The sequence below is a fragment of the Agelaius tricolor genome, unplaced genomic scaffold, assembly GCF_023055355.1.
Source record: "Agelaius tricolor isolate 1412-34295 unplaced genomic scaffold, bAgeTri1.0.p SCAF_78, whole genome shotgun sequence".
Classification (NCBI taxonomy): domain Eukaryota; kingdom Metazoa; phylum Chordata; class Aves; order Passeriformes; family Icteridae; genus Agelaius; species Agelaius tricolor.
The window spans coordinates 760,199-778,894 of NW_027269338.1; the positions used below are offsets into that span (position 1 = coordinate 760,199).

General features: G+C 52.4%; 1 protein-coding gene and 1 pseudogene across 1 annotated transcript; one reads left to right on the top strand and one right to left on the bottom strand.

Moving 5' to 3' along the window:
* Nucleotides 1–1,325: 1,325 nt before the first annotated feature.
* LOC139585411 (erythroblast NAD(P)(+)--arginine ADP-ribosyltransferase-like) lies at nucleotides 1,326–5,319 on the bottom strand (annotated as a pseudogene).
* Nucleotides 5,320–10,304: 4,985 nt separating this feature from the next.
* On the top strand, nucleotides 10,305–14,231 carry LOC139585412 (erythroblast NAD(P)(+)--arginine ADP-ribosyltransferase-like). The gene is made up of 3 exons (XM_071418168.1): nucleotides 10,305–10,346; nucleotides 10,880–11,083; nucleotides 13,425–14,231. Exons 1-3 carry the CDS (start codon nucleotides 10,305–10,307, stop codon nucleotides 14,229–14,231), a joined length of 1,053 nt encoding a protein of 350 aa, XP_071274269.1.
* Nucleotides 14,232–18,696: the final 4,465 nt, after the last annotated feature.

Consider the following 18,696-nt stretch of genomic DNA (forward strand, 5'->3'; position numbering starts at 1 on the left):
TGGCTGCCCCACTCCTGGAAGGGTTCAAGGCCAGACTGGGCAGTGCCTGGAGCAGCCTGGCCCAGGGGAAGATGTCCCTGCCCATGGCAGGGCTGGCACCGGACGGGCTTTAAGGTCGCTCCATCCCAAACCATTGCAGAGCCCCCGGGGCCAGGATGGGGCGGGGCGGGCGCTTGGCAGCGCCAGCAGCTCGTGCTGCCGCCTGCTGTTGGCACCCAGAACTGCAGCTGGGGGCAGCGCATGCGCAGTGCTGCTGATTTCCTGTGCTCGCTGCTGCCCTCCAATGGACAATTCCTGAACTGCAACTGCCAGAATCCCCAAATCCCAGAATGGGTCTGGCTGGAAGGACCCAGAGTGGGCAACTGCCCCAACCTCCCAGCTCAGGCAGCATCATCCCTGAGCACAGGATTGGGTCCAGAGCAGCCCATAACTGGACATGGCACCTGGCAGAGCTGGACACGGCATTCCTGTTATGCCTCCCTGGGCAGGGCAGAGGGACATGAACATTCCCTGACTTCCTGGCCCTGCTCTTCCTGATATCCCCTGAATCCATTCTGGCTCTAGGCAGCACAGCCAGCTTCAATGGTCACCCACCAGCAAACCCAGGTCCTTCTCCAGAGCTGCTCCAGCAGGTCCCCCCCAGTCAAAGATGGCACTGGTGACTGTCCCTCCCCAGGGACAGGATCTGTCCTTGCCCTCTTGAACCTCCCAGTTTCCAGCCTTTAAGGTCCCCTGAAGTGCAGGATGTGTCTGGATGCTCTGCCTGGAATGTGCCCAAGGGACAATGCCCCACTTGTGGCCATCATGGCAACATTGAGAGGGGTCTGGTGCAGATTTTGTTGCTGAATTGGTGAAAACCAGCCCAAATCACCAACTTCAAATTGACAACTGAGGCTATAACACCAGAGCTGTGCCTGGCCATCCATTAGCTGACCCTGGGAACATCCAATCCTGTCTCAGACAGAGATTCCTCTCCCCTATTATGCTTGGAATGAAATGTGTCTGAGGATCTTCCCTTGGGAAGGGGTTCTTCCCAAGGATCCTCCTTGAGGCTGAGAGAAAGAGACCATCCCAAGATTGCTGTTGTGGGGAGTGACATCGAGCCCTGTTTAGCAATTTTCTCTCTTTGCTGGCTTTGTCAGAATTATTTAATGGAATTTTTTTTGATAGATTTTTTATTAGAATTGCTTTGCACAAGGGCCTTGGTGGCCACACTGGCCAGGGAGCCTGTGGTAGCCTTGGGGCTGAGGGAGTCTTGGTGATCATGGTGGCCACAGCTGCCACAGTGACCACAGTGACCTTGGTGACCTTGATGGCCTCATTGCTCAGAGGATCCAGGTGGCCAGTGCCAAGGCTGTGGTGGCCAGGAGGAGTCCTCTGAGGTGGAAAGGAGCCCTGGGGACACTCTAACCTGGGGGAAAAAGAGGAGAATCAGTGGGGCCATGGGGGTAGTGAGAGGGTCAGGGATAGCCATAATGGGGGATTAATGGTGACAGGAGAGATGGGGGCATGAGTGTGACAGGTGACAGGGTGTCAGGAGGGACACGGGGGGTTCAGGGGCCAGGGAGGTCAGGAGAGTCATGGTGGGCTTAGAGGGCCATGGGGTGTTACAGGGGGTTACAGGGTTTCAGGGAGTGCCATGGGGAGGTTTTCCATACACAGGGCCCATCCCCAGAGCACTGCCTTTATCAGAGAGGGACAGGGTTGGTACACTGTGGAGGTCCCTGTCCCTTGTCCCTGTCCCTTTTCCCCTGGCATGGGTGTTCCTGTCCGTGTTCCCTCCCAGAAGTGGGGGTCCCTATCCCTGTTCCCTGTCATGGATGTTCCTGTCCCTGTGCCCACAATGGGTGTCCCCAGAATAGGTGCCCCCAGCCCAGGGTATCCTTGCCACCACACACACTGTGAGTGTCCCTGTCCCCCATCCCCAGTCAGTGTCATTGTCCCCTGTGCCTTATCATGGCTGTCCCCATCCCCCCTGGCTGTCCTCTGTGTTGTTACCTTGAAGCCACTCGCAGTTGTATTTGCTGTAGGTCCCATTGGACTGGAGCTGGATCTGTGTCTTGTCCCCTTCCTGGGTGTATTGGGTGACCTTGAAGGTCTCAAAGGGTGGGATCAGCACGATTTTAGGTTCCGGATGTTCGCTAAAAAGCGTGACATCCACACCATGGCATGTGTGCACCTCGAGTATTGTGGTGTTGGAGCACTCGCCAGTTTGATTGCTCAGGAACACTGGCATGAAATGACCAAACCGGATGGTGTCACCATGCTGTGCCGCAAACCGGGTGCCACACACCATCAGGAACGCGTCCCGACACTGCCCGTTCTGAGCATCCCTCAGCGTGGCCAGGGCATCAGTCAGCAGGAAATGCAGCGTTTTGAAGTGGAAGTTGTCTCGGTATTCCTGTCGGGAATGCCCAACCATGTGCAGGGCATCATTGAATTTTGTGTGGTCAGTCATTGTGAAGGCCATGATGGCGGTGGCCTGGTCTGGGGACAGAGGGGACTCAGGGGGGCCCCGACTCTGCCACTCAGCTGCAGCCTTTACCCAAACCTCAGCAAACTCCTTGTTCTGCTCAAACTCGGAGCTGTTGAGGGCCGGCAATGCCTCCTTCATGGCAGGGCCGCAGCCCTGGTACTGGTCATCAAAGGAGTCTGGGGCCATGTCCAGGGGGATCACATCGACAGCCATGGTGGCCACGGCCATTGCCAGCAGTGCCAGGGTCTGAGCCAGGACGGCCATGGCAGGGAGAGGCCACAGGGACCGGTGTGGACACTGGAGGACACAGAGGGGACACAGGGGAGACACGGGGAAGGTTCATCAGTGAAGGACTGGGGAAGGGAGTGGGATCAGCCCAGGGAGAAGAAAGGCACTCCTGCCCAGCCGACCCGTGCACATGTCTGAGTTCCCTGACCCCAAATCCTGGGATTACTTATGCCTCCCCAACATCCCCCAGCCCCAGGACCCCAGTCCCACAGCATCATCACCCCCAGAAGCCCAATCCTACTCCCATGAATACACGTCCCCTCAGCCCCAGCAGAATCCTGACCCAAATCCTGGGGTCACTCCCTGAGCCCCTCAGTGTCCCTCTCCCTTGGTCCCCAGACCCCACTCCTACTCCCATTCCCCAGTTCCTTTGGTATCACCCCAGGACATCAACCCAAATCCAGGCATCACCCTCTGCCCCCACAGTGTCTCCCAGCCCCTCATCACTGCAATCCCACTCTCACCATCCCGCATCCCCCCTCATTTCCAGCAGAGCCCCCATGACGCCAGTCCCTGGCCTGTGACTCCCTCAGTGTCCCCCCATGTCTGCAATTCCATTCCCTCAATCCCCTGTCCCCGCAAAGCGTCCTCCCAGAGTCCCCCCAGCCCCGATACCAAAATCAGCCGGAGTGAACTCCTGGATGGATCTGGAGATAGCAGAAAGCTGGAATTCCTTATCAGCTCAGACTCACAGCAGATCTTTCCTGGTCCTGCACATCAGGGGGGCACTTTGCCATGGGGTATTTATCCACCATATTTATAAATATTCATGAAAATGTCTCCCTTAGCTAGTACAGAATCTGTACTTTTCCCGTAAATCATTTGCATTGATCCACCTCCTCCTACAAGTAATTTTATTGTCCTGGAGAGTTGTAAAAATGGGGCTTCTGGGGCACATTTTCACCAAATACTTTGATACCAAAGGTTCTTTTCCTGGAACAATTTCTTTGCGCAGGTGCTGTTGTTTCCTGGTACAGAACTTGCCAAAACCCCTCTGGAGTTCCCTTTGTCTGTTTCTCCATGGGTTCTAGCCGTGATTTTCATCTTGTATGCACACCTCTCCATCCTTTTATCATTTCTGCCAGTTTGTCTTCAGTGTCTGTCCAGCACCTTCAGGGGAAGGGAAAATTTCCATTCTCTCTATTATTTGTCACTTTGTGACAGAAATGCTCCAGTCCAGTCATCATCCATAGTACCACCCAGGATCTCCAGGTCTTTCCTGTCCTGAGGAGCTCAGAACAGGAAAGAGCACTGGGCAGAACTGGACATGGCACTGGGCAGAGCTGGACATGGCACTGTCCAGAACTGGAAAGAGCATTGGGCAGAACTGGACATGGCATTGGGCAGAGCTGCACAGAGAGCTGGACAGAGCTGGACACTGGGCAGAGCTGGACACAGCCCTGAGCAGAGCTGGAAATGGCGCTGAACAGAGTTGGGCACAGCACTCCTGATGTGCCTCACTGGGCAGGGAGAGGGGCACGATCACTCCCTGACTTCCTGTCCCTGCTCCTCTGAGTGCCCCCCAGATCTCTCCTGGGCCCAGGCCACATGGCCAGCTCTACTGGTCACCCAGAAGCACCCCCAGGTCATTCCTCAGAGCTGCTCCAGCAGGTCCCCACCAGCCAGGCAGGGCACTGGGGCTAAATTGGACTAAAACCAGCCAAAATCACCAACTCTGAACTGACAACTGAGGCTGAAGTACTAGAGCTGGCCCTGGCCATCCATCAGCTGACCCTGGCAATGCCCAGTCCCTTCTCAGACAGAAATTCCTCTCCCCTATTCATACTTGGGATGAAATGTCTCCGAGGTTCCTCCCTCAGGAAGGGGATGCTCCCCAAGCATCCTCCTGAAAGCTGAGAGAAAGAGACGTTCCCACAAGTGTTGGCATGGAGAGTGACATTGAGCCCTGTTTGGGAATTGTCACTTTTGACTGGCTCTGTCAGAATTACTTCATGGAATAGTTTTGGAAGAATTATTTAATGGAGTTGTTTTGATAGAATCATGTAACAGAATTGATTTGACAGAATAATTTACTAGAATGTGAATTGACCAAACCAGACCCTCTGGTCACACAATGCCTGGAACCGGACACCATGCACACCCCGGAACAAGTGGTGACACTGCCCATTCTGAGCATGCCTCAGTGTCACCAGGGCCTGGGTCAGCAGGAAATGCAGCGTTTCGAAGTGGAAGTTGTTCCGGTATTCATGGCGGGAGCGCCCGGCCACACGCACGGCCGCGTTGAACTCCTTGTAAATGTCCTTTGTTGTGTAGGCCACGAGAGCAACGGCCTGGGCTGGGGACGCCAGAGGGGACACAGGGGGAGCCCCGCTTGTGCCACTCAGCCTCGGCCTTCACCCAGGTCTGGGCTGGGGAGTGGATTCACCTGGAACTCGGAGTGGTTGAGGGCCGGCAATGCCTTGGTCATGGGCAGGGCTGCAGCCCAAGTACTGGTTATGAAAGGAGTCCTGGGCCATGTCCAGGGGCAGCACCTTGATGGCTGCAGTGGTCACAGTCATTGCCAGCAGTGCCAGGGTGAGAGCCAGGAGGGCCATGGCAGGGAGGTTACTGGGAGCAGTGTGGGGACACTGGGGGACAAAGTGGGACACACTGAGGGGACACTGAGGACACACGGGGGTACATGGGAAGGGCTCCTCTGTGAGGGGCTCAGCATGGCCCCTGAGCTCCAACCAGATGAACTTTAGAACAGTGGCCATTTATCCTCATTTCCTAGGAGGCCGTGGATATTATCCTTTTGTTCTCCTATGCAGTGAGTCTCTTCATCAGGGTCAAGGTTGTATCTGGTAAGTTTTTCTTGATTGTGATCTGTGCTCCATATATTTTGTCCTGTACTTAGAGGATAACCAGTAATAGTTTTAATAAGATAATTGCCTCACAGATGGGAACTGCTTTAACATCAAGGTACACAAACTCTTTGCATAAAGAACCGAGAAGGGGAAGATGTGGAAGACCAGACCGCTACAGAAGCTCAGCTGGGGAGCATGGCAGACCTTGTGGCCCTGGTAGAGTGAAGACTGTGGGAGAGAAAAACTCAAGGCAAGAACAGAAGTGATGACGTCATGTCTGATCACTTTGCCCATCATGTCTGGACACTTCTGACCATCACGAATGGCACTCTGGCCAGAGAAGAGATGACAGGGATGTTGCTGGTGAAAGAGATAACAAGGACATTACCAGTGTAAGAAGGATAATGGAGAATATTGTGTTTCTAAGGGGTCTGGGGAAAAGGGGTCCAAGTAGAAAACTTTGTACAAACATAGTGAGCTATAAATCCTGGTAAATTGGTGCAATAAATGGCTTTGATTTGCTGGCATTGCAGAGTCCGTGTCTCTCAATCCCCGCACAACAGCTGCCTAGTCCCAGTCCCAATCCCAATCCTGTGTTTACACTTCCAATGTCCCCCTGGTGCTTCCCAGGATCTCATTTCTGCTCCCAGACCTTTGTAGCCCTCTTGTGACCCCAGGTTGCTCAGGAACCTCACCCAAATTCCTTAAGCCACTCTGTCACCGCCCCTGCCCAAGTCCACCTTGGCCCTCTCCCAGACCCCAGTCCTGCTCCCAGTCCTGTTACCCATTTCACATCACCCCAGGACCACAACCCAAATTTAGGGACCCCAACCCGTGACCCTCCAATGTCGGCCTGGAGCCCTCCATGCCCCCACTCTACAATCCCAGTCCCATGTCCCTCCACAAGTGTCCCCTGGAGTCCCCTCAACCACTGATATTGAAATTGAACAGAGTGAACTCCCTGATGGAAATGGAGGAAGCAGAAAGATGGAATTTTTGTTTAGCTCAGACTCACAGCAGATCTCTCCTGGTCCTGCACATCAGGGAGGACCTTATCAACAAAATCTATCCATCTTAATTATACATGTTCATCAAAATGTACTTCTTAGCTAACACAAAACCAGCACATTTCCCATTAATAATTAGCATGGCTCGGTCTCTTTTGGGAAATAATTTTTATTGCCCTGGAGGGTCATAAAATTGGTCAGTTCAGATGTTAGGGTTTCACTAAGTGTCGCAATATCTCAGATGACCTTGCCTCAAACTTTCGTTTTTACATGCACTGCTCCTTCTGTGTTACAGATCTTGCCAAAAACCCCTCACTGGAGTGCCCTTTATCTCTTTCTCCACAGGTTCCAGTAACCTTTGCTCTTCTGTGTGCACATTTTTACATCCTTCTATCGGTTTTTGTTTGTTCTTCTTAAAGCCTTATGCAGCACCTTCAGGAGAACTCAAACTTTCTATTTTCTTTCTTATTGCTCAGCCCCAATGACCCCAACCCCACAGTCCCATGTCCCATGTCCCATGTCCCCAATGCCACCCAGTCCCACTCCCCACTGCTCACTGAGTTGCTGCCACCCCTCAGATACCAGTTGGGGTCCCCTATCAGATGACAGCCCTGTGGGCACCTTGAGCCTGGGGATGATCTCTTCGGAGAATGCCTGGGTGAGTTCCCTGGCCTTGCTGGTGTGGCAGGAAAAGTTCTGGACCTCAAAATGGATCCATCAATACCAGGAGATAACTGAGCTTATGTTGGCGTGGTAGCTCAGAAAAACCACTTGCCAGTAATCCCCAGGAGCGTTTCCTCTTTCTGTGATGCCTGGAGGTGATGGTTTTGAATGCAAAGGGTTGTTTTAAAAAGAAAGATATTAGCGATTGCTCTGTAACAGACCTGACAATTTTGTCCTATGAACACTGAGGCCACCGACCAGTCCCCATCTCATCGATTCCCCAGAGCTTTGCTGGTGCTTTTCTCCTTTACAAATTGCAGCATCTGCTGGGGTGGGCCTGACCTAGTTATTGGGAGTTACCTCTCACCCACCCACCCGCCCAGCCATCCTCTTTATTGTGGCTTTTAGATAAGCAGCCAATTTTCAATCTGCCCAACTCTCTCCAGGCCTCACTTCTGGCAGTGAAATTCCTTTCTCAGGAATTAACATCAGCATGCTTTGTTGCAGAACCTCTCATGCAGATTTATTGCAAGTCTATTTCCCACAGGGATTTTGTCAATCCCCAAGCTGGTGTGCCCTGGATTGTTGTACGGCCATGTCTTTGGGCAGCTTTTTGGTAGCCAGGACACCCAGGGCCTGCTGCTTTTGTTGTTACACAAAAATCTCCAAGGAGAGGAAATCCCATGGGAAATGTGGACCTCAGGGCCATCTTTGAGTTACAGAATGTGTGTCCTTCCTTAGGAGTCCAAATTGAAGGTCATTCTGGGGCCTGCTTTGTGGGGGAGACTTCACAAGATCTGTGGGGTGCTCTTCTAAACATCTCAACATCAGCCAGGATTGACTCAGATGCCTGTGGGCCAGAGCAGAGACTGCTCTCCTCATCCAAGAGGCCATGAAATCCAATTTGGGACAAAAGTTTATGATATATACTCTGCTCACCATGGAAGAAGATGTGGAACAAGGGGCGGAACTTGATGTGTTACGAAGAGCTCTGGAATTGTGAGAAAAAGAGCAAGCATAGGAACTCACTTGCCATCTGCTTTGAGCATTGCTCATGCCCATGGAGCCATATGGAGAGATAGAAGTCAATTAACAGCACAGAGATCTCCAATTAAATATAAACAAGAATTAATTTCCCTCCTTGATTCCACCCATCTTCCAAAAGAAGTGGCTGTACTACAATCCAGGGCACACCAGCTTGGGGATTGACAAATCCCCGTTGGAAATAGACTTGCAATAAAGCTGCATGAGAGGTTCCACAACAAAGCATCCTGGTGTTAATTCCTGAGAATGGAATTTCAGCCCCAGAGGTGAGGCCTGGAGAGAGTTGGGCAGATTGAAAATTGGCTGCTTATCTAAAAGCCCACAATAAAGAGGGTGGCTGGGTAGGTGAGAGGTAACTCCCAATAACCAGGTCAGGAATTCCCCACCTGCTGCTGCAATTTGTAAAGGAGAAAAGCACCAGCAAAGCTCTGGGGAATTGATGCAATAGGGACTGGTCTGTGGCCTCAGATCCTCAGTGTCCTTAGGACAAAATTGTCAGGTCTGTTACAGAGCAATGCCTGATATGTCTTCAAAAGAACCCTTTGCATTCAAAACCATCACCTCCAGGCATCACTGAAAGAGGAAACACTCCTGGGGGTTACTGGCAGATGGATTTTCTGAGCTACCACGCCAACATAGGCTCAGATATCTTCTGGTGTTTCTGGATCCCTTTTTGGGGGCTCCAGGACTACTCCTGCCACATGAATAAGGCCAGGGAACTCACCCAGGCACTCCTCCAAGAGATCCATCCCCTCAAGGCTCAAGGTGCCCACAGGGATGTCATCTGATAGGGGACCCCAACTGGTATTTGAGGGGTGGCAGCAACTCAGTGAGCAGTGGGGAGTGGGACTGGGTGGCATTGCGGGGATATGGGACTGTGGGACTGGGGTCATTGGGGCTGAGCAAGACGAGAGAGAATAGAAAGTTTGAGTTCTCCTGAAGGTGCTGCATAAGGCTTTAAGAAGAACAAACAAAAACCGATAGAAGGATGTAAAAATGTGCACACAGAAGAGCAAAGGTTACTGGAACCTGTGGAGAAAGAGAGAAAGGGCACTCCAGTGAGGGGTTTTTGGCAAGATCTGTAACACAGAAGGAGCAGTGCATGTAAAAACGAAAGTTTGAGGCAAGGTCATCTGAGATATTGCGACACTTAGTGAAACCCTAACATCTGAACTGACCAATTTTATGACCCTCCAGGGCAATAAAAATTATTTCCCAAAAGAGACCGAGCCATGCTAATTATTAATGGGAAATGTGCTGGTTTTGTGTTAGCTAAGAAGTACATTTTGATGAACATGCATAATTAAGATGGATAGATTCTGTTGATAAGGTCCTCCCTGATGTGCAGGACCAGGAGAGATCTGCTGTGAGTCTGAGTTAAACAAGAATTCCATCTTTCTGCTTCCTCCATTTCCATCAGGGAGTTCACTCTGTTCAATTTCAATATCGGTGGTTGAGGGGACTCCAGGGGACACGTGTGGAGGGACATGGGACTGGGATTGTAGAGTGGGGGCATGGAGGGCTCCAGGCCGACATTGGAGGGTCACGGGTTGGGGTCCCTAAATTTGGGTTGTGGTCCTGGGGTGATGTGAAATGGGTAACAGGACTGGGAGCAGGACTGGGGTCTGGGAGAGGGCCAAGGTGGACTTGGGCAGGGGCGGTGACAGAGTGGCTTAAGGAATTTGGGTGAGGTTCCTGAGCAGCCTGGGGTCACAAGAGGGCTACAAAGGTCTGGGAGCAGAAATGAGATCCTGGGAAGCACCAGGGGGACATTGGAAGTGTAAACACAGGATTGGGATTGGGACTGGGCAGCTGGTGTGCGGGGATTGAGAGACATGGACTCTGCAATGCCAGCAAATCAAAGCCATTTATTGCACCAATTTACCAGGATTTATAGCTCACTATGTTTGTACAAAGTTTTCTACTTGGACCCCTTTTCCCCAGTCCCCTTAGAAACACAATATTCTCCATTATCCTTCTTACACTGGTAATGTCCTTGTTATCTCTTTCATCAGCAACATGGCTGTCATCTCTTCTCTGGCCAGAGTGCTCATCGTGATGGTCAGAAGTGTCCAGACATGATGGGCAAAGTGATCAGACATGACGTCATCACTTCTGTTCATGCCTTGAGTTTTTCTCTCCCACAGTCTTCACTCTACCAGGGCCACAAGGTCTGCCATGCTCCCCAGTTGAGCTTCTGTAGTGGTCTGGTCTTCCACATCTTCCCCTTCTCGGTTCTTTATGCAAAGATTTTGTGTACCTTGATGTTAAAGCAATTCCCATCTGTAAGGCTATTGTCTTATTAACATTATTACTGGTTATCTGCTAAATACAGGATAAAATATATGGAGCACAGATCACAATCAAGAAAAACGCACTAAATACAACCCTGTCCCTGATAAAGCGACTCGCTGCATAGGAGAACAAAAGCAAAATGACCAAGGCCTCCTAGGAAATGAGGATAAATGGCCACTGTTCTAAAGTTCATCTGCTTGGAGCTCAGGGGCCATGCTGAGCCCCTCACAGAGGAGCCCTTCCCATGAACCCCCGTGTGTCCTCAGTGTCCCCTCAGTGTGTCCCACTTTGTCCCCCAGTGTCCCCACATTGCTCCCAGTAACCTCCCTGCCATGGCCCTCCTGGCTCTCACCCTGGCACTGCTGGCAATGACTGTGACCACTGCAGCCATCAAGGTGCTGCCCCTGGACATGGCCCAGGACTCCTTTCATGACAAGTACCGGGGTGGCTGCAGGCCTGCCATGATCGTGGCATTGCCGGCCCTCAGCCACTCTGAGTTCCAGGTGAATCCTCTGTGCACCCAGACCTGGGTGAAGGCCGAGGCTGAGTGGCACAAGCGGGGCTCCCCCTGTGTCCCCTCTGGCGTCCCCAGTCCAGGCCGTTGCTCTCGTGGCCTACACAACAAAGGACATTTACAAGGAGTTCAATGCAGCTGTGTGTGTGGCCGGGAGCTCCCGCCAGGAATACCGGAACAACTTCACTTCAAAATGCTGCATTTCCTGCTGACCCAGGCCCTGGTGACACTGAGGCAGGCTCAGAACGGGCAGTATCACCACGTGTTCCGGGATGTGCATGATGTCCAGTTCCAGGCATGGTGTGACCAGAGGGTCTGGTTTGGTCAATTCACATTCTAGTAAATTATTCTGTCAAATCAAATCTATTACATGATTCTATCAAAACAACTCCATTAAATAATTCTTCCAAAACTATTCCATGAAGTAATTCTGACAGAGCCAGTCAAAAGTGACAATTCCTACCCAGGGCTCAATATCATTCCCCATGCCAACACTTGTGGGAACGTCTCTTTCTCTCAACTTTCAGGAGGATGCTTGGGGAGTATCCCCTTCCCGAGGGAGGAACTTCACACACTTTTCATCCCAAGAATGAATAGGGGAGAGGAATTTCTGTCTGAGAGGGGACTGGGCATTGCCAGGGTCAGCTGATGGATGGCCAGGCCCAGCTCTGGTACTTTACGAGCATTTGTCAGTTCAGGGTTGGTGATTTTGGCTGGGTTTAGCCCAATTTAGCCCCAGTGCCCTGCCTGGCTGGGGGGGACCTGCTGGAGCAGCTGTGGGGAATGACCTGGGGGTGCTGCTGGGTGACCAATGGAGCTGGCTATGTGGCCTGGGGCCAGGAGAGATCTGGGGGGCACTCAGAGGAGCAGGGACAGGAAGTCAGGGAGTGATCGTGCCCCTCTCCCTGCCCAGTGAGGCACATCAGGAGTGCTGTGCCCAACTCTGTTCAGCGCCATTTCCGGCTCTGCTCAGGGCTGTGTCCAGCTCTGCCCAGTGTCCAGCTCTGTCCAGCACTGTGTCCAGCTCTGCCCAATGCCATGTCCAGCTATGCCCAGTGCCATGTCCAGTTCTGCCCAGTGCTCTTTCCCGTTCTGGGCTCCTCAGGACAGGAAAGACCTGGAGATCCGCGATGGTACCATGGATGATGACCAGACTGGAGCATTTCTTTCACAAAGTGACAAATAACACAGAGAATGGAAATTTTCCCTTCCCCTGAAGGTGCTGGACAGACACTGAAGACAAACTGGCAGGAATGATAAAAGGATGGAGAAGTGTGCACACAAGATGAAAATCACGGCTAGAACCCATGGAGAAACAGACAAAGGGAACTCCAGTGGGGTTTTGGCAAGTTCTGTACCAGGAAACAACAGCACCTGTGCAAAGAAATTGTTCCAGGAAAAGTGCCTTTGATATCAAAGTATTTGGTGAAAATGTGCCCCAGAAGCCCCATTTTTATGACTCTCCAGGACAATAAAATGACTCCAGGATCAATGCAAATGATTTACAGGAAAAATACAGTTTCTGTATTAGCTAAGGGAGACATTTTCATGAATATTTATAAATATGGTGGATAAATACCCCATGGCAAATCGCCCCTGATGTGCAGGACCAGGGGAGATCTGCTGCCGATCTGAGCTGGTAAGGAATTCCGGCTTCCTGCTATCTCCAGATCCATCCGGGAGTTCACTCCGGCTGATTTTGGTATTGGGGCTGGGGGGACTCGGGGGGGACTCTTGTGGGGGGGACAAGGGATTGAGGGAATGGGATTGCAGACATGGGGGGACACTGGGGGAGTCACAGGCCAGGGACTGGGGTCATGGGGGGCTCTGGGGGAAAATGAGGGGGGACACGGGATGGTGAGAATGTGGTGGGAATGGGGTGATGGGGGGCCTGGGAGACACTGTGGGGGCAGAGGGTGATGCCTGGATTTGGGTTGATGTCCTGGGGTGACACCAAAGGAACTGGGGAATGGGAGTGGGAGTGGGGTCTGGGGACCAAGGGAGAGGGACACTGAGGGGCTCAGGGAGTGACCCCAGGATTTGGGTGGGGATTCTGCTGGGGTTGAGGGGACTTGTAGTCATGGGAGTAGGATTGGGCTTCTGGGGGTGATGGTGCTGTGGACTGGGGACCCTGGGGCTGGGGGATGTTGGGGAGGCATAAGTAACCCCAGGATTTGGGGTCAGGGAACTCAGACATGTGCAGGGGTCGGCTGGGCAGGAGTGCCTCTCTTCCCCCTGACCCCACTCCCCTGCTGACCCCACTCCCTTCCCCAGTCCCTCACTGATGAACCCTCCCCGTGTCTCCCCCATGTCCCCTCTGTGTCCTCCAGAGTCCACACCGGTCCCTGTGGCCTCTCCCTGCCATGGCCCCCCTGGCTCAGACCCTGGCACTGCTGGCAATGGCCATGGCCACCACAGCTGTCGATGTGATCCCCCTGGACATGGCCCCAGACTCCTTTGATGACCAGTACCAGGGCTGTGGCCCTGCCATGACGGAGGCATTGCCGGCCCTCAACAGCTCCGAGTTTGAGCAGAACAAGGAGTTTGCTGAGGTTTGGGTAAAGGCTGCAGCTGAGTGGCAGAGTTGGGACCCCCCTGAGTCCCCTCTGTCCCCAGACCAGGCCACCGCCATCATGGCCTTGTTAATGACTGACCACACAAAATTCAATGATGCCCTGCGCGAGGCCGGGCATTCCCGACAGGAATACCGGGACAACTTCCACTTCAAAACGCTGCATTTCCTGCTGACTGATGCCCTGGCCACGCTGAGGGACGCTCAGAAAGGGCAGTGTCGGGACGTATTCCTGAATGTGTCTGGCACCTGCTACAAGGCACAGCGTGGTGACACCGTCCGGTTCGGTCATTTCATGCTCTTGTTACCGAGCAATCAAACTGGCGAGTGCCCCGGTGAGACAATGCTTGAGGTGCACACATGCCAAGGCGTGGAAATCCAGTCTTTCACCAAACATCCAGAAGAGAAGGTGGTGCTGATCCCACCCTTTGAGACTTTCAATGTCGCCCAATACACCCAGGAAGGAAACAAGACACAGATCCAGCTCCAGTCCAATGGGACCTACAGCAAATACAACTGCGAGTGGCTGCGAGGTGACACTACAGGTGACCGCCTGGGGGAATGAGGACAGCCATGATAAGGCACCGGGGACAATGACACTGACTGGGGATGGTGGACAAGGACACCCACAATGTGTGGGGTTACAAGGATACCCTGGGCTGGGGGCTCCTATTCTGGGGACACCCATTGTGGGCACAGGCACAGGAACATCCATGACAGGGAACAGGGATAGTGACCCCCACTTCTGGGAGGGAATAGGGACAGGAACAGCCGTGCCAGGGGACAAGGGATAGGGACAGAGACAGGGACAGGGGACAGGGACAGGGACAGGGACCCCCCACGGTTCCAACCCTGTCCCTCTCTGATAATGGCAGTGTTCTTTGGGGATGGGCCCTGTGTACAGAATGTGGGTGGGCCAGGACCACCGGATGGTACTCCCTGAATACCTGTAACCCACTGTAACCCCCCCACTGCAATCCCTGACTCCTCCTGACCCCTGTCACTCCTAAGTCCACCAAGACCCCCCCGACCTCCCTGGGCTCTCTTTCTCCCCATGCCCCCCCCTCACACCCTGTCACCTGTCACCTCATGGCACCCATCTCTCCTGTAACCCCTAAGTCTCCCTTATTGCCATCCCTGACCCCTTCACTCCCCTCATGATCCCCCTGATGCTCATCTTTGTCCCTCAGGTGGGAGTGTCTCCAGTGCCCCCTTCCACGTTGGGGGACGACTCCTCCTGGCCACCACAGCCCTGGCAGTGGCCACTGGAATCCTCTGAGCCACGAGGCCACCGACGTTACTGGGGTCACAGCGGCAACCATGGCCAGCATGGCAACCAAGGTCACTGTTGTCACTGTTGCCACCACGATCAAGAATACCACCAGGACCCCCAGAGAAACAAGAGCACCAAGGCTACCAAGGCCACCACTGCCACTATTGCCACCATGAGGTAACTGGGGCCACCATTGTCACTGCAGGCACCACAGCCACCCTGGCCACCATGGTAACTATAATCACCAAGGCCACTGTGACCACCTTGATCACCAAGATTACTTGAGCCACAAAGTTACAACAGCCAATGTAGCCATTGCGGCCATCAGTATCATTGTGCAAAGCAATTCTATTAAATAATTCTATCAAAACAATTCTATCACGTATATCTGTCAAAGCCAGCAAAAAGGGACAATTCTTAAGCAGGGCTCAATGGCACTCCTCACACCAACACTCATGGGAATGTCTCTTTCTTTCAAACTCAAGGAGGATCCTTGGGGAGCATCCCCTTCCTGAGGGAGGAACCTCACACACATTTCATTCCAAGCAGAAACAGGAGAGAGGAATCTCTCTCTGAGAGGGGACTGGACATTCCCAGGGTCAGATGATGGATGGCCAGCCTCAGCTCTGGTGCTTCATCCTCAGTTGTCAATTTGGCGCATGTGATTTGGGCTGGTTTTAGCCCCACTCAGCAGCAAAAGCAGCACCAGACCCCTCTCAGTGCTGCTCCAGTGGCCACAAACGGGGCATTGTCCCTTGGCCATATTCCAGGCAGAGCATCCTGCCACATCCTGCACTTCAGGGGGACCTCAAAGGCTGGAAACTGGGAGGTTCAAGAGGGCAAGGGCAGATCCTGTCCCTGGGAACAGACAGTCCCCAGTTCCAGTCCAGGCTGGGGGGGACCTGCTGGAGCAGCTCTGGGGAAGGACCTGGGGGTGCTGGTGGGTGAGCTGTGGAACTGGCGTTGTGTCTTGTGTCCCATGGCCAGGAGCGATCCAGGGGGCATCAGGAGGGGTGGGACCAGGAGGTGAGGGAATGTTTGTGCCCCTCTGCCCTTCCCAGTGAGGAGCATCGGGAGTGCCGTGACCAGCTGTGCCCAGTGCCATGTACAACCCTGCCCAGTGCCGTGTCCAGTTCTGTCCTGCTGTGGACCCAAACCTGGTCTAAGGCATGATGCTGCCTGAGCTGGGAGGTTGGGCCAGGTGCCCACTCTGGGTCCTTCCAGCCTGACCCATGCTGGGATTTAGGGATTCTGGCAGTTGCAGTTCAGGAATTGTCCACTGGAGGGCGGCAGCAGCGAGTGCGGGAAATCAGCGTCACTGCGCATGCGCCGCTCCCAGCTGCAGTTCCGGGTGCCAACAGCAGGCGGCAGCACGAGCTGCTGGAGCTGCCCAGCGCCCGCCCCGCCCCATCCCGGCCCCGGGGGCTCTGCAATGGTTTGGGATGGAGCGACCTTAAAGCCCATCCGGTGCCAGCCCTGCCATGGGCAGGGACACCTTCCCCTGGGCTGGGCTGTTCATGGCCCTGCCCAACCTGGCCTTGAACTGTTCCAGGACTGGGGAGCCACAGCTTTGGTACAGATGGGTAAGATGATGATTGGCTCTCAAAATTAAGGCATGAATATTGTGTTTATGTTAAGAAAAGTTTTGTTGATGTATGGTTATGTGATTTTAGTTTGTAGTTTGGACATCCTGTGTAATCCCCATCGCCCCCTCTCCTCCACCCATACTGTTGCTCCAGGACAGCTGTGGTTGTCAGGATTGTCAGGGACATGTAACCGTGCCCCTTGCACGGGGCGGTTGGGAATGGGGAATGCCTGTTGCTGCGGAGGAGTGGCACGGCAACATCTCACCTCCAACCACACTGCAGGAAGGTCTCCACCAATGGACAGCAAGGAAGAATCAAGTGGCAGACTTTGGGAATGACAAGGGATTTAGAAGAAAAATGTTTGAATATATATGACTGCTTATGGATATGTATTTGGTTGATGCAACACCAGGGGTATAAAGGTCAGAGCCGCCATTTTGTGGATGAGACTCTGGCTGCAGCTAAGCATACCGCTTAGGATTCAAGTGGAATATTTTTACTGTCTACCTTTTGAGCAGAAAAATTTACCTTGCCAGAGGTTTACTTGCAGAAAGGAGACAGAAGAGCCCTGTAATTTCATTCATGATCAAAGGAAGAGGCTGTTCTGGTTTGAAAGCAAAACCAGTGAGAGACTCCAAGTCAGAAATGCAATTTATTGCGAAGAGGGAGAAGGAAAACAAAAATACATGCAATAATACAAAAGAAAAACCACAGACAAAGAGTATGACCTGACACCATGTTGGTCAGCGTGTTGGCAGCAGTCCAGTTCGATTGGTAGCTGCAGTCCTCTTGGAGTGGCAGATGTGGTGCTGTTGGAGCAGTTATCCTGTAGATGGATGTAGTCTCCCTCTGAAGATCCAGTGGAAAAGATGGCTGTTTCTCTGGGAATACAGTGGAAAGTCTGACTGCTCTGTCCCAAAACCCAGATTATATCCAGGTGGAGGTTCTTAGCTCCTCCCTCCTGGGCAGAGCATCTCACAATGCGCTGTTATCATTCTGATGAGTCATACAGTGGGTCCTTGACTGTCCATTAAACAGAAATGGCTCCTAGAGGGAGTTATCTCTGTGTCATGTGGCAAGACATTGTTTTGCTGATTAACAGCAGATAAGAAAATACAATGTCCCTCCTGGTTTCAACAGCTCTTGAGGATGGGAATAGAACACATCTTTTTATTGTAACCTGGGACAGAGGCCATGGGCAATTTCCCCATGGGGTGTTCCAAGTTGCTGGACAATGCAGCCTCCTTTTTATCCCAATTTCCGTGCACTCCCCTTCCCCATTCATGGAGGTATTCAGAAGGTACAGACTTCAAAACCCACCTACAAAATATCCCCCTTGCTACACAGCCCACTCTTCTATCACACAGACACGTGACCATTCAAATGAGATTTAACTCCACCCTGGGTGCAGAAATTAAAATTCATAAGCCTGTTAAGACTTTTTTCTTCTTCTTGAAGTTCAGGAATTTTGCAGGACCTTGTCTGAGCAGCAGTCCATGTCAGTGAGGAATATTTTCTGAAACTGATCGTTTCTCCAGTCACTTCCTTATCTACAAGTCCCGGGCCCAATATACCACAAGATCCACACAATCTGTTTGTAAAGAAACATTCCTCTTATTCCTTTCAGGGTTGAATTAATTGTGGTGCAGAAATAGAGTTTAGTTGGGTTTAATTCCTGAATACGTGGGAAAGCACAGAATATGATCAAGAATGCAAATGAATGAATTTCTAAAGAAGTAAAGGACAGTCAGGGAGATGTTGGCGGAGAGAGGGAGTGGGGAAGATTGTTGTTTTTCCTCTTCTCTTCCTCTACTCTTTTCCCTTTTTTCCCCTTTTCCTCCAGGGAGATTGGCAGTGGTGGCCTTGGTAGCCACATTTATCTGGGGGTCATGGTGGCCATGGTGATTGTGGATACCATGGTGAGTGTGAGAAATAACTGCTCACTTTAAAATTTTAAAGGTTTATTAGACCTCAACAGCGCAATAAAGGGCCTGAATACGGAAAACAGGCAGCACTGGGAGTGTGGTCAACTGCCATTGGCTCGTCCACAAAACAGCGGCTTCGCCTTTTATACCCCCAGTGTTGCATCAGCCAAACCTGGCTCTGCCAAAGTCTGCCATTCAATCCTGACTCGCTGTCCATAGGTACAGACCTTCTTGTAACTTGACTGG

Bases quoted from the DNA above. Each gene is read 5' to 3' on its own strand.
- LOC139585412 (XM_071418168.1), top strand. From the start codon at position 10,305: ATGGCTGTCATCTCTTCTCTGGCCAGAGTGCTCATCGTGATG. The intron at 10,347-10,879 runs GTCAGAAGTGTC...TTTGTCCCCCAG, and splicing joins CCAGAGTGCTCATCGTGATG to TGTCCCCACATTGCTCCCAG. The intron at 11,084-13,424 runs GTGAATCCTCTG...TGTGTCCTCCAG, and splicing joins TCAGCCACTCTGAGTTCCAG to AGTCCACACCGGTCCCTGTG.